Source organism: Narcine bancroftii, chromosome 5 (genome assembly GCF_036971445.1).
Source record: "Narcine bancroftii isolate sNarBan1 chromosome 5, sNarBan1.hap1, whole genome shotgun sequence".
NCBI classification, from domain to species: domain Eukaryota; kingdom Metazoa; phylum Chordata; class Chondrichthyes; order Torpediniformes; family Narcinidae; genus Narcine; species Narcine bancroftii.
Window position 1 is genome coordinate 120,974,451 of NC_091473.1, and position 16,255 is coordinate 120,990,705.

The window sequence follows — 16,255 nt, forward strand, 5'->3', positions numbered from 1 at the left end:
TATAAGACGGCCCCCAAATCTTGCACTTACCACTGACCAATGGATGCAGTTAAAAGCAAATCACAATATTTTAATAACAAATTACCATGTAAAGTCTTAATTTTATTTGCATATTTTAAAATAAAGCAGCATTGGCTCCTTTGACAGGCCTTTTAAAGCCTGTGCAGTGCCGACAGCAGTCGGACTGGGTGGATGTATGCGTGGAGGAGCACTAAGACTTTGCTGATGACTGACAGGGCATGTGCAAGATTGCACCATAGCTGGCAGGAAAGTGGCAGCGGTGTTGAGAGTTTGCCGTCAAGGGTCAAATTTTAGATCCAGCTTTTAGGACAACCCCAATTTTAACATGAAGTTTTAAGTTTTCAGGATCGTTCTATCCAAAGGCATATACTTGTCCCGTGTATGTTTTGAGTGCTATGTCTGGTTGTGTGGTCTGCGTGTTTTCCACCAAGGACTGGATAATGTTTCATTGGGTTGTACTTGTGCAATCAGATGACAATAAACTTGACTAAGTTGGAGAGAGGTTTGCAGGTTTAGTTATAGTGTTTAACAATGCTACTTTTCCAATAATAATCTTAAACTTCCTTTACCTATTGTAGAATCCAAGACTGGCAGATATCCTCATGTCCCTTTGTGGAATAGGGCAAGTCATTACTTGATTTTTATTCTTCTCCTGTATTTGTTTATCTTGTGCTATTGAAATCAATAATATTTGTGATATTTCGTGCAAGCTGAGGCTCTGAGATAGCATTAGCTCTGAGGGTTCTAAACTTCAGATGCAAGCTCTGATGCTATTGAGGAATGGAAGACGAGTTCAAATTTCTCTGACGGAAAAATATTCATAAAAGAGTCTGTGGCTGGAAGTGGAGGAAATGGCATATTTGTAATCAAGGATAGTCAAGCGAATGACATTCTCACTGTTAGGACCTGACACAAAATAAAGAAGTGTTTAAAGAGACTTTAAAAGGGAAAATTCCTTAATCTACAAAGAGGGATGGATTGCACAGTTTTGTGATGAAATGGGGAAAAAAAGTCAGGTGGTTGGATGTTTAAACGGAATGAGAAGCTTTGAATCCAAGATGATATAATGGCTATGGGCAACCATTAGTGCTAGTTTTCCAAAGAGTGCCTTCAGGGTTTTCCAATATGGAGTGGGAACCATGAGCAGAGGTGTCAGAAGTCATTAGGCACGTGGGAACGATAGGACAGGAATTTTATTTTAAATAATTTTGATGGAGTTTTGGGTACCTCATGGAGTGCTGTTCTGAGACTGTGTGTGTGTGGTGTGTGTGTGGTGTGTGTGTGTGTGTGTCTGTGTGTGTGTCTGTATGTGTGGCAGATATACCAAAATTCTACTTCCAGATGCACTGACTAAATTCAACTATATTGTGCTATGAAGCAGAAAAAGAGATGGTTAAAAAGTTAAATATTCATTGTTACTGGTAAAAATGAATATAGTTAATCAAAGCTGTGCACTTTTTCTTTTGAGGATGAGGCTCTCCATGTTTTTTTTTATTTGTTATTGCAGATCCATCAGTGAACTGTGGAAGCATCATACTGCTATAGAGGTGAGATCCATTAATATATATTTTTAACCCCACAGTGACCAATCTATTCCATTTACCAGATTTTTTTTTGGCTTTTGTTTATATTCAATATTTTTAAATTTTGAAATGGCAAGTTCAAAAGATTTGTGACTTTATTTTTCTGTAATAACATTAAAATGCTGTTTAATTATATTAGCCAATTTGGTAATTTCTATCAATTAGGGAAAGTAATCAGATTTTTTTTGTTCTCATGTCTGGACGTTTGCATTAAATAAGAACAATACATGTCATGGTCTTCACAACAGAGTAACTTTCGAGGTCATTTCAGAGGAATTGAAGAATAAACCATTGTAGCGGCAGCTATGAGGAAAGAGTCTCTCCTCCACCACATTGGGAGTTTCAACAGCAGTTTTATTCAAAACCAGCACGTGCCCCTTTAAGGGAAGTGTGAGCTCCGCCCCTGCGCGGGAGGTGACTTCATTACGCTGCCTGGGGCGCGTGCTTAGTTCAAACAATGAGGCAAGGAGGTCCCCCGATGCCACCATGTACTCGCCGCTGCCCCGCCAGCGCGGCAGTACAAGCGGGGCAGGTTCGCTACGAGTATGTGCGCCGCCACACCATTTTACTATTTGTTCCATCCAAAAGCCTGGAGAAAGAATTTTTAAAAAAATGAAGGTAGGGAAAAATGGGCAAATCAGAATGAAGCAAAGCCCACTTTAAACTACTTTAAAAATACACTCACTCCTTGTGACACACCTGATTGCTGGAAGTAAGTGCCCTTTCTAGTGCCCAGTCACATCAGCCAGTTGTGAAGCTACATTTGACTTGCTGTATAAACTGCAGTCCAGGTAAAATAACATCAGGAGCTGAATGAAATAATTGAATGCCTTATGAAATTCAGTCACAAGCCAGCCTCCTCTTTCTGGAGGATGAATATGTGACATAGTTAAAATGGAAGTGTATGAATTTTTGCAATATTAGATGCCTACTTTTTCCTATGTCCAGAGGTGCGATTGAACTGAAAGTCTTGTCTATATCTACAGATATATTTTTGTCAATATATAGATTTCACCACAGAACAGGCTTTTTGGCCTAACTCAAGTCGGAGTTCTGAGCTAGTTCCATTTTCTTACCATATGTTTCCAAACCATTTTTTTCCATAAATACCTGAATTTCTTTCGAGCATCAAAATTGCACCCACTTCTATGGCTTCATCTGGCAGCTTTTTCCAAATACAGATTGAGTGGTGTGGTGAGTGGGGGGGGGGGCAGGGGGGGATTTGGTTTTCCTCTTAAATCTCTCCCCTATCACATGCTTTTTGATTCTAGAATTATATACTCTGTGACAAAAATGGTGAGCATTCACTTTATCTATGCCTCTCTTGATTATGCATGCCTCGAGAAGGTTATTCCGGCAGGGAATAAAGGCCTGGCCTATCCAACCTCTCTCTATAACTTGAGCCCTTGACTTCTAGTAACATCTTGGTAAATCTCTTTTGCATCCTTTCCAACTTTTCCCAGGCTTACTGCAGGGAGTATATCAAGATTTGGAAGAGCAAGAATCTTGATGTCCTACTTTGCCCAGCACTGGGTCCTGCCTTCAGGGTTGGATATGCCGGAAGCCTATCAGGTAGGTGAAACATTGAGGGCAAGTCCCGAATTGAAATAAAAAATTAACTCTAATTTTGTATTGTAATGTCATCATCCTATGCGATCGTTGTGGGATACCCCACTTTAACCATATAACCATATAACAGTTTATGGCATAGAAACAGGCCATCTCAGCCCTTCAAGTCCACGCCAGTTCACTCAAACAACTCCGCGAGATCCCCCCCGCCTATTCTCGGCCCATAATCCTCCAACCCCCTTTTATCTATGTATATATCCAGCTTCCTCTTAAATGAAAGAATTGACTCTGCCTCAACTCACTTTGATCTGTTAATTTTCATCGGGAGTGGCATCCTCAGTTTTTTTAAAATTTGGTGCTCAACTTGTTGTGCAAAAAAAACCCCAAAAGCTGCAAACCTTTAGAAGGTCAGGTGGCATACACGGAAAGAGAAACAGTTAACATTTCAGATGATTTGCCATAGATTTTCTCCACTTATCAAAAGTACGGAGTGACCCAGTGGATAAGGAGCGTTCCATAGCTCATGGCCTGCAGCAATAATGTCCACTCAACCAGGATCTTTGGTGAATGTGGATTAGTTTCAAGCAAACTGATCTGGAGACTGAAAATAGAGTTGTTTTTTTTTATCCAGGCCAGACTGCCAATCTGAAATGCTTCTGAGAGCTGCTTAAAAAAAATGTTTTATTTTAATCATTCATCATACTAATGTTTTCAGTTACATTTATGAATAAACATTTATTTATTAGAAAACAAAGTAATAACCATAATTACAGAATTAGAATTAACAAATTATGAAAAAGCAATTTAGAAAAAAAACTACAAGATCTTAAAAAAAATCAACAACCTAACCCCCCCACCCCACCTCTTCCCCTCCCCTTAACCTAAATCTACCCCCATATTCCCCATTTTTAAAAAAAAAGAGGAAAAAAAAGAAAAGTGATAAGGAGAACCGCACACAACCAGTTTCACATTTTCAAATTAAAATAATCCAAATATGGGCTCCAAATCTTTTAAAATCTATAATATTGATTTCTTAATTTATTTTATCGTCTCCATTGGAATGCATGACCTCATTTCTGAATGCCACCTTTGTAAGCTAAGCTCCATCTGACCTTTCCACGAAACAGCTATACATTTCCTTGCTACAGCTAAAACCAATCTCAAAAATGCCATTTGAAATTTATCTAATTTATGTAATAAAGCCATTTCAGTAAGGTCCCCAATTAAAAAGATCTTTGGGTCTCGATAAAAATATATTTTCAAGTCTTCCTGCAAACATTCTCTTAATTTAGCCCAAAATCCTTTAATCTTATCACATGTCCAAACTGAATGCAAAAATGCATCCTTCTGCTCATTGCATCGAAAACACAATTCTGAAGCACTCAGTTTATATCATTTCAAATGTTCAGGAGTTCAATGTAATTGATGATAAAGTTAAAAGTTACCAACCTATTACCTAACGTTAACTAACTTTATCATAGTATCTTTATTAATCTTCCTTCAATTATCTATATTAAACTGAATCCCCAAATCTTTCTCCCATTTAAGTCGTGATTTATGCAAATGAATACCTCAAATAATTAATACCTCATTAGGTAATTCCAAATGTCTCCCTAAACCATCATACAACATTGATTTAAGTTGATAATAACAAAAAAGAGTATTATTAGGAATTTGGTATTTCTCCTTCAACCTTTCAAATGATAATCATAACATTGTTAACTTGTTAACAGTTTAAGTTTAATATCTTAATTTTAAAATTAGATTGAATTTTGATTATTCCAATAATGCTACTTCCATTGGTGCTGAATTACTGCATCTTGCTATCCTTCTGTGAGATTATTTTTTCACCCAAATTCTTTGTCTTAATCTGAGTGTCTCTGTTGTTCTTTTCCATCTTGACTTCAATCTCCATCTTCCACCTTCTGGTCAGAGGCAAAGCAGAGTGTGGCACTATTAATAACCACACGCAAGCACGAAGCACATGGCCAAAGGCTTTAATGTCCTGAAACATCCAGCATATAAAGCTACATGCTTCTGGCCTGTAATCTCTGTGGTTGTAGTAAATACACAAAAATGCTTGTGGAACTCAGAAGTAAAAGAGAGTCACTTCAAAGGAACTGAGTATCCTCTGCAGCTGCGGGGAAAAAAAAAAGCACCAGTTCAAACCATAGGCAACTCGAGCTCAGATTCCAATCTCCAATATGATCAGGAACCCTTCAGTGCCCAAGGCCCTTCAGGAGTCCATCTTACTTCCAGCACCTTCTTGAATCCTGGTTCCGATACCCGTTTCCCATGAGCTAGTCTCCAGCAGCCTGTAGTCCTTCAACCGCATTGCCTGTGTGGGTCCTTCAGCCACTGAGCCCCTCGCTGGACTTCTGCCATGGCAACTGTCCTCTAGGGTCATTTTCTATGCTTCCACTTTATGGGGTGCTGTGCTAGTCCACTGCTCCCCCTTAGTCTTCAACCCCTTGCGATACACTGCCCAGCACAGGTGGCACATCTTGGGCACTGACCCCCGAGGTTACAGGATTAAAAAAAAAAATTGTTGGCTCCTTCCAACAGGCTCAATAAAGCCTTTACGGAGCCATTGGCACTGGGACTGGGCAGAAGGACCCTGCGGAGCAGCACTGTGTCTCTGCTCTATGCTCTGCCCAAGTTCTCACCAGTGAGATCGCTGCCGTTACAGCAGCTTCGGTGGAGTGGGTGGAGGGTTAGTTTATAGAAACCAGAGAAGTTGATGTGAATGCCATCTGGTTGGATGGTGCCCAGGCAAAATATGAGGTGTGGTTGCTCAAATCTGCAGGTGGTCTCAGTCTGTCAATGCATGAGAATATGGTCAGACACATCAACATGGGAATGGGTCATCCACCAGGGCGATGCAAGATGACTGAATTATCGATTGTCCTCTTTTGTAAATAATACCATGTAAACTATTTCTGTAACTCCTAAGATTTATTACCATGGGTTGGAAGATTAAGAAGGTTTACTTTCTTTCTACAGTTACTTCCAGTTACAAAATTATTTTCAACTTGTTAAATTTCCCAGCTGGTGTAGTGCCAGTTGGTACGGTGACCGAGAAGGATGAAGAGGAGCTGAAGGACTATGTAGGTTACTATAACGATTACTGGGAAAAGGCATTCAAAAAGGTTGGTACTTCTGACTGAAAAATTTGACCTTGATTCAGAAATTCACATGTTGAAAGATTGATCTCAAAGCTAGTGCTTTACGAGGTCAACTAGAGGTCTTCCTCTGCTGTGTCACACCTTTTTCTTTGCCTACTATTTGGAAATCTCATTATTTAATTATTTATTACATAACATTCTGGAAGGGGAGGCTGAGCAGCCAGATGCCGTGGTCCACATGGGGACCAATGACATAGATAGGAGTAGGGAAGAGGTCCTGAAGAAGGAATATAGGGAGTTAGGAAAGAAGTTAAAAAGCAAAACCTCAGGGGTGGTAATCTCAGGATTGCTGCCTGTGCTATGCGCCAGAGAGGGTAGGAACAGGAAGTTGTGACAGATGAATGTGTGGCTGAAGAGTTGGTGTGGGTTGCAGGGGTTCAGATTTCTGGATCGTTGGGATCTCTTCTGTGGAAGGTCTGACCTGTACAAAAAGGACAGACTGGACCTGAACTGGAGGGGGACCAATATCATGACGGGCAAGATTGCTAGAGTTGTTGGTGGATGGTTTAAACTAGTTTGGTGGGGGATGGTGGGGAATGAGAATCAATGTGAATGCAGAGATTAGGGTAGAAGGACAAAAGCATGATTGTATGTGCTCTGAGTTGATGAGGAAGGAGGGGCAAGGGACATAAAGGAAGCCAGTTAGAGGGGCCTATTTCAACAAAAGAAGTTTTAAGAATACAAGGGATCAACTTGGAGAAAGTGGAACTATGATGTTGTGGCCATTACTGAAACTTGGCTGGAGGAAGGGAAGGATTGGCTAATGTAGGTACTGGGGTTTATGTGTTTTAAATGAATAGGGGGTGGAATAGCATTACTGGTCAGGGATAGTATCACGGCAATTGAAAGGAAGGGCGCTGTAGAGGGGATGTCTACTGAGTCGGTGTGGGTGGAAGTCAGAAATAGGAAGGGAGCTAACACTATGCTGGAAGTTGTCTATAGGCCCCCAAATATAACTTGTGACATCAAGAAGCAGATAAGCAGGGAGATTTTGGAATGATGAAGGAAATACAGGATTGTAGTTATGGGTGATTTCAACTTCCCTAATACTGACTGGCACCTCCTGACTGCAAGAGGGATAGATGGGGTTAAATTTGGCAGATGTGTTCAAGAAGGATTCCTGACACAGTTTGTGGACCAGAGGCCATATTGGATCTGATTCTGGGTAATGAATCTGGTCAGGTGGTGAACCTCTTGGTGGGGAGCATTTTGGTGAGAGTGACCAAAACTCTCTTAGCTTCAGCATAGCTATGGAAAAGGATAAAAACAGACAAAATGGGAAAATGTTTAACTGGGGAAGGGTTAATTATGAAATGAGGAGGCAGGAACTAGTGAGAGTAAATTGGAAACAGATGTTTAAGGGTTAAAGGACAAAAGTAATGTGGAGGAAGTTTAGGGACCACTTGTGCTGGGTTCAGGATAAGCTTGTCCCACTGGGACAAGGAAACGATGATAGAACGGTGGATAATAAAAGGGATGAGGCAATTAGTTAAGAGGAAGAAGGAAACACATGTTAGATATAAGAAGCAGGAAACAGGGAGGGCTTATGAGAAATATATGGTAGCCAGTAAGGAGCTTAAGAAAAGATTTGGGAGAGCTCGAAGGGGGCATGAGAAGGCTTTGGCATGTAGTATTAAGGAGAACTCCAAGGCATTCTATGCATATGTGAGAACAGAAGGATGATGAGAAGGAAGCTGGGGCCATTAAAGGATAAAAGAGGCAACATGTGCCTGGAGGCGGAGGAGTTTGGGGAGGTCCTAAATGAATATGTTGCATCAGTATTCACAAGAGAAAAGGACCTTGATCACTGTGAGGTCAAAATATGGTGCTGGACAATGTGGAGATTAAGGAAGCGGAAGTGTTGGATCTTCTTAAACACATCAAGATTGGTAAGTCCATGGGGCTGGATGCGATACACTCCAGGCCGCTGTGGGAAGTGAGAGAAGAGAGGGGAAGTGCCGGTGGATAGGAAAATGGCAAATGTAGTCCCCTTGTTTAAAAAAGGTAATAGGGAGAATCCAGGGAATTATAGACCAGTGAATCTTGCATCAATGGTGGCAAACTATTGCGAAGTATTCTTGTGAATAGAACCGATGAGCATTTTGAGAAATAGTCTACTTTAAGATAGACAGCATGGCTTTGTGAAGGGAAGGTCGTGCCTCATGAGCCTAATTGAGTTTTTTGAGGAGGTAACAAAAGAAATTGATGAGGGTAGGGCAGTAAATGTGGTCTACATGGATTTTAGCAAGGTATTTGACAAGGTCCCCCACGAGAGGCTCATTCAGGCACGGGATCAGTGGAACCTTGGCTGTGTGGATAAAAATTAGGTTGCAGAGTGTAGTAGTGGAAGTAAAATTTGCTGCTTGGAGGTTGGTAACTAGTGGAGTGCCGCAAGGATCTGTCTGGGAACCCTGCTCTTGGTGATTTTTATAAATGACCTGGATGAAGAGGCGGAAGGATGGGTCAGTAAGTTTGCGGATGGCACGAAGGTTGCAGGAGTTGTGGATGAAGCTGAAGGCTGTCAAAGGTTACGAGAGGATAAGACAGGATGCAGAGATGGGCAGAAAAGTTGCAAATGGATTTAAATCAGGTTAAGTATGAGGCAATACATTTTGGAAGGACAAACCAGAAGGCTGAGTACAGGCTTAATGGTTGGTTACTTAAGAGTGTGGATGAACAGAGCGACCTTGAGGTTCAAATCCATACATTCCTCAAGGTCGCTGCAGAGTTTGATAGGATAGTTAAGAGGCCTATGGGATGTTGGGCTTCATTAATAGGGAGATTAAGTTCAGGAGTAGAGAGATCATGTTGCAACTCTACAAATCTCTGGAAAGACCACACTTAAGAGTATTGTTTTCAGTTTTCGTCACCTCATTATAGGAAGGATGTGGAAACTATGGAGAGGGTGCAGAGGAGATTTACCAGGATGTTGCCTGGATTAAAATACAAGTCTTATGAGCAAGGTTAGCAGAGCTGGGAGTTTTCATTTTGGAGCTTCGAAGGAGGAGAGGAGACTTGATAGAGGTCTACAAGGTTATGAGAGGCATAGATAGGGTAGACAGCCAGCGCTGGTTTCCCAGGCCAGGAATAGCAAACACCAGAGGACATGTGTACAAAGTTAAGGGAGGGAAATTTATGGGAGACTTCAGGAGTATGTTTTTTTTTTACAGAGAGAGTTGTGGGTGCCTGGAATGCCTAGTCAGGGTGGAGGCTGAAACATTAGGGGCATTTAAGAGACTCTTTGACAGGCACATGGGTGGAGGAAAAATGGAGGAATATGGGTTAGGGTGGGTTTGGTACTTTTTTAAAAGGGAATATATGGGTTGGCACAACATCAAGGGCCGAAGGGTGTTCTGTGTTATTCTTCATGATTTTCTACTCTTGAAAGAAAATGATTGCCAGAGGCATTACAGCTTAGTGGTTATGTTACTGGATTAGTATTCAGAAGGAACTCTGGCCCGTCAAGTTTGAATCCCTGCAAAGCAACTGTGGAATTTAATGTCAGACAATTAAGTACATCTCAAATGGAACGTTAGTCATGTGACAGTGACTATAAAACCACCAGATTTATTTTTTTAAAACCCTGATTCACTATCATTCAGCAGTGATGTTATAGAATAATGCAAAGGTCAATACCTACAAGGTACTTCTCCAAGTAAACAACATAATAATTATTGTGAGCAGCAGAAGGTTTGGAAATCAGAGAGCCAAGACAAACATGCAAAGAAAAATGTCATTCAATTCAGACATTACCTCATCATTAAAGGGAAGTGGTGGCACTGTGGGGTCCAAATGGAACATGTCTTCACACAACAAGGCTTTCATGCACAATGTCAAGCTATCCACATCTCTGGCCAGAGGGCCAATGGCTGCTTCAACTGGGAGGCATAAATAATCCATCATTCAAAAACATCTCTTGCATTATACCATGAAACAGTTTGTATGTAACTGGTCATAAAATGGAAGGCTGTGGTGGTTCTGGGGTCAGGTGGTGGAGCATTTGGTGGGCGTGATCACAACTCCCTGAGCTTCAACATAGCCATGGAAAAGGATATAAACAGTTAAACTGGAAAATAACTAATTATGAAGGGATGAGGCTGGAACGAGCGAGAATAAATTGGAAACAGATGTTTAAGCGTGATTTCTGATTTTTATAAATGATCTGGATGAAGAGGTGAAAAGATGGGTCAGTAAGTTTGCAGCAGATGATGAAGTTTGGAGGAGTTGTGTATGTAGCTGAAAGCTGTCGAAGATTGCAAGATGATGTAGACACGATGCAGAGTTGGGCAGAAAAGTGACAGATGGATTTATATCCGGATAAGTGTGAGGTGATGCATTTTGGAATGACAACTGTTACTTAAGAATGTGGATGAACCGAAGGACTTTGGGGTTCAAATCCATGCATCCCTCAAGGTCACTGCACAATTTGATAGGATAGTTAAGAGGCCTATGGGATGCATGGATTTGATAGGGGAGTTGAATTCAGGAGTAGAGGGGTCATGTTACAACTCTACAAGTCTTTGATAAGTCCACACTTAAGAGTATTGTGTTTGGTTCTGGACACCTCGTTATAGGAAACGTTAGTAATGTATCTGTGCCTTCTCTAGCATTTTGTAATTTTACTTGGAGTATAGAAGGATGAGAGGAGACTTGATAGAGGTCTACAAGGTTGAGAGGCATAGATAGGGTGGACTGCCAGCACCTGTTAAATAGGGTAGGATCAGTAAACACCATAAAATTTATATACAAAATTAAGGGAGGGAAGTTTAGGGGTAAATTTTTTACAGAGAGTTATGGGTATCAGGAAGCTGAAACAATGGGGGCATTTAAGAGACTCTTGACAGACATGTGGATGAAAGAAAAAGAGGGTTACGGGGAAGGGAGGGTTTAGTACTTTTTATTAGGAAGGAATATATGGGTTGGCACAACATCAAAGAGCACAACATCAAAGAGCATGGACTTAATGGTAGAGTTTTGGATACATTGGTGGTTTCTAGTTAATTTCTGGGGGTGAGATGGCATCCCCAGCTGCTGATCATTCAGGTGCTGTCTGCCAAAGAAAAACCTGTTTTAGTACCATGTGTTTGATTTTTTTTTTTTGTCATGTATGGCACAGTTAGCTTCACAGTCACCCCAATGTTTTTATAGCATTAGTGACTGGGGTTCGAATCTAGCACCGTCTATAACAAGGTTGTACATTCTTCCCATGTCTGCGTGAGTTTCCTCCGGGTGCTCTGGTTTCCTCCCACTGTTCAAAATGTACCAGGGTTGTAGGTCATTTGGATGATTGGGTGGCACGAGCTTGTCGGCCGTAAGGGTCTGTTACCGTGCTTTGTGTCTAAATATAAGTAAATTTAAATTAAATGTGTTTGGTTTATGGTAGTCTTGTTTTTATATGAGTTTGTGCTATTCCACAGTGCAGGGGTCATTCGTGTGTTTGTCCTGAAGCATCTGCTTTCTTTTCTCTTTTGACATGTGCCCAGTTGTCCCAATACATTTTATTAAACACTCAAGCATCGTGGAGGTGCTTGTTGATAGTTTTGGCTGCCAGTACAGACCTATTTAACGAAGATTGTCATCTCCAGTCAAGTCACCTTTATTTGTCATTCATACCATAACTACTAATGCAATGCACGGTAAAGATGAGATAGCATTTCTCCAGGACTATGGAGCAAATTTACATAAATAGGAGTTAAATATTAAGTCATAATACAATAAAAATCCATGATATACTTGTACTCGTATGTTCCACGAACTGAGGAGGCTGATGGCTTGGGGAAAAAAACTACTGCACAATCTGGGCGTGTGGGCCTGAATGCTACGGTGGACCAGGGGTTGTGAGTTCCTCACTGGGGCCTCATTTCTGTGTGGGGTGCTGGACAAAGTGACAACTCTCTGTCTTCTTTACGGTAGAAAAAGTTAAAGAATTTCATGTATGTTGCATTCTATTTAGTATTTACCTTTACCTCCTTCCAGACGGCAGAAGGGAGAAAAGTTTAGAAGAGGGGTGTGAGAAGTCCTTCACAATGTTATTTGCCTTCTGCATATAGCTGCCCGTCATTGTAGGAAGAAAGTCCCCAATGATCTCCGTTGATTCCAAACCAGGTGGTGATGCAAATGCTCAGGATGTTCTCGATACATCCTCTGTCGAATGTAGTGAGGATGGAGGGTGGGAGATGAACTTTTCTCAGCCTTCGCAGGAAGGAGAGGTGCTGCTGGGCTTTCTTGGCTAGGAGTTGGTGTTGAGGGACCAGGTGAGATTCTCCGTCTTGTGCACAGTAGGAAACTTGGTACTCTTTACGACCTCTGTGGAAAAGCTGTCAATGGAGAGTGATCCCCAGGCCTTCCTGACGTCAACAACCATCTCTTTTGTTTTATTAACATTCAGGTGCAGGTTGTTGGCTCTGCACCAGTCCGTTAGCAACTGCACCTCATCTCTGTGTGCTGATTCTTAGTTCTTGCTGATAAGGCCCACCATGGTCGTGTTGACAGCGAACATGATGATGTAGTTTTATGTTGCGTTTTGCTGCACAGTCATGAGTCAGCATTCATGCTTTATTCAGCTTAAAGTCTCTGCTGTGGCTAAGCCCACAGTCATGGGGGGCCCCCATGTTCAGTGTAATGGTCTTAGAATGTGCCCAATTAAGAGACTCTCGAAGCACCTCATGACAGTAGACGTGAGAGTGACAGGGCAGTGGTCATTAAGGCAGGACACTGACAACTTCTTCAGCACGGGGACAATGGTGGCAACTTTGAAACACGTTGGGACCACGGCGCTGTTCAGAGATATGTTAAAGATGTCGGTGAGATCATCTGCCAGCTGACCCGCACATCCCCTGAGCACTCTGCTGGGAATGTCATCCGCACCAGCAGTTTTCCGCGGGTTATCCTTCCCTAACACCCTCCTCACATTGGCCGCTAAAACACAGCACCTGATCATTTGGAAGAGAGGTGGTCTTCTTCACTGCGAAATAATTTTTTTGCCTCAAACCTCACATAGAAGTTGTTCAGTACATCTGGGAGGGACACATCACTCGCACAGGCAGATGGTGTAGTCTTGTGGTTGGTGATATCATGAATGCCCTTCCACATGCATTGTGTGTCCTTGCTGTCCTGAAAGTGACTATGAATTCATTGGGAATGCACACGCTTTGCCTCCCTGGTAGTCTTGTACATCTTGGTTCTCGCAATAGCTCAGGCTACCTTGTCGCCCACTCTGAAGGGAGAGTCTCGGCTCCTCAGCAGCTCATGCACCTCCATAGTCATCCATGGCTTCTGATTAGAGTGAGCAATAATGGTCTTGGGCAGAGTGATGTCATCAGTAAACTTACTAATGTAGCTAGTCACTGATTGTGGCACAATCAGTGATCACCCGTAGACACGAAGCAGGCAATCAAAGGCTTTATTAACCAGAAAACCTCCTCACATCCAAGGCAGGTATGGAGGGAGGAGACTAGGGCTCTCAGCCTTTATTACGGATCTTATAGGGAGGAGCTACAGGAATGGAAGACGGGCCAGCCTGAGCAGTCCAGCGAGGTCAAGCCTGCAATACGGTGTTCTACCACACTGATGCAGTATACTTCTCCAGGGTGATGCAGTCGCCATTTGTTGTGACTGATTAATGATCTTTTCATACCTCACTTGGTTTCTTGCCACAACCGCAATAGAACTTTCTTTGGAAGTTCAATTTTACCCCTTTTCTTTTGGTTTCCAATTTTTATGCTTCATCATAACAATGAAGTCTCTTCAGCTGACACTTAATCCTCTCTTGTGCCAGGACATTGGTATTAATGCGTGTGCTTCTGAGTCAGGAGGCTGAGAGAGTGGACAAGAATCAGGCTGCCTCTGCAGAACTGAGGAAGCGAGGTGGGAAACTTGTCCTCTGACACGTGTTAAATACACACTATTGTAGCACTGTGATCCACTGTCGTGACAGTAAGCAGACACAAGATTCAAAGACTGAAACAACAGGCTTTATTCTGCTTAAAGTCTCTGCTGTGGCTAGCTGTGCCTTGCTCCCGAGTGACTGACCCCGAGAGGGGCCAGATGTGGCTTATATCCCGGGCAGCTGATGGTTTGGTTTGGTCCATTCAGGTCGACTGATTGACTGCCGGCCAGGTATTGTCTGTCCTCCAGTGATCTTCTTGCAGGTACAATGGTCGCCCCCTGCAGTAGGCTAGTGGTGTATCACCACAAGCACGTCTGTACTTTGCTTCTACAATTTCTATTGACTTTCGTTGGGTGATGAGCATTTGCGAAACAAAATGAATAAAAGGTTGGTTACTTCGCAACAGGTGTAATCTGTGATGACTGATGTGCGCCTCAGATGCAGTCTGCTGATAGATCATAAACTAACAGACTTAACAGAAATGGCGCAAAAGAGGCCATTTGCTAGCTTTCAACAGAACCATCCTATCAGGTTCCTCCTCTTTCATCTAGCACCCCAAATTGTCTCTCAGTGCCTATTTAATCCCATCTTCCTGTCAGTGAGTTGCAGAGGATAGATTATCTCAAAGTAAAAGAGAAAGATCCTCGCTGGACAGAAATTTTTTAAAAAGGATAGATGGAGCAATCTAGATTGTCCTTTTCTTTTTGCTTGGTATGTTTGTACTCCAGCTAATAAGACATTAATTACACCATCAACTCCAGCCCCAACAGTTCCACTACTTGAAAATAAAAGCTGCCATATTCCAACTTGAATAATTACACTGGACAATGAAGATATTGCTTCCTAAATAATTTTGGGTGTATTTTATGGATTTTGGATTGCTGATAACAAAAGTCACCTTAAAACTTTCCTACTGGGGGCATGGCTGTGTGAAGGACTTAGAGAGAGGTGTTTTGGTTGAGCTCTCCTTGAAGAGTATCAAAAAAGATGGTTAAAAATCTTAAAAATAAGAATCTTTTCACCAAAAATGGATAAAGTAAGTACCGAGGCAGCAAAAAACAAAAACCGAGGAAGTTTCTACTCAGCCAGGAATATTGATCAAAAGCCCGAAAGGGAGTGGCACAAGAATAGCCTTGGGACCAGTGGACGCCAGCAGAGCTGGGGAGTCGGGACAAGATCTAAATATTATCCTGGAGAAAATGGAAAATTTATATCACCGTTTTACGGGTGTCAAAACAGCATTGAGAGATGTCAGAGAGGATGTCTGAATTTAAAGACCGTGTTGAGGATGTAATGCAACGAATGAGCCAGTTGGAAATTGACTTAGCTTTTAGCTTTTCTTGTGTTTTTCCTATGGAAGAAGTGAAGAAATGGGATTCAGACAGACAAAGGTATACTGGACAAGATTGATCAAATGGAGAGCTTCAGCAGACATAACAATGTCTGAATTATTGGGTTAAAAGAGGGGATCGAAGGGAGGGACCCGGTGAATTTCTTTGAAGCACAAGTGCTGAGAGAAAATAAATTCAAAGAAACATTGCAGATAGAAAGGGCTCACAGGACCCTTGGACCCAGAAGAACTGGTGATTCATGATCAGTCCTGGTAAGACTTTTGAGTTACAGCAAACAGGAGATAGTTCTGGAAGAAGCATATAAATACTCTTAACAAAACAATGGTCCTCCTGAGATTGACAATGAAAAGAGCTCTTCTTTCAAGACTTTAGTCATACTTTGATTAAACAAAGGAAGGAATTTGATGATGTAAAAAGACAACTATGTTCTAAAAAAACTGAAATGCTCGACGATATACCCCGCGACTCTGAGGGTCAAAGTAGTGGAAGGTAATCGGCAATTTTTTTTTTAAACAGACTAAAAACAAGGTGGAAGATTTTTTGCAAAGATTATGAAAAGATTAAGGTTACCAAGTAAGAAGACTGAGAAAAATGTTAACACTGGGACTAAGTAAAAGTTATATTTTTGGACCATCTTGTATTTATTGTTAAAAAGGA

General features: G+C 41.7%; 1 protein-coding gene across 2 annotated transcripts in view; it reads left to right on the forward strand.

Moving 5' to 3' along the window:
- The window catches only part of faah (fatty acid amide hydrolase), a 64,352-nt gene that overhangs the window by 34,752 nt on the left and 13,345 nt on the right, over positions 1–16,255 (forward strand). For both annotated transcript variants that reach the window (XM_069938935.1, XM_069938936.1), the window contains exons 11-14: positions 600–643; positions 1,529–1,568; positions 3,068–3,176; positions 6,177–6,322. In XM_069938935.1, the coding sequence (XP_069795036.1) occupies positions 600–643; positions 1,529–1,568; positions 3,068–3,176; positions 6,177–6,322 (339 nt within the window). The remainder of the gene's footprint in view (positions 1–599; positions 644–1,528; positions 1,569–3,067; positions 3,177–6,176; positions 6,323–16,255) is intronic.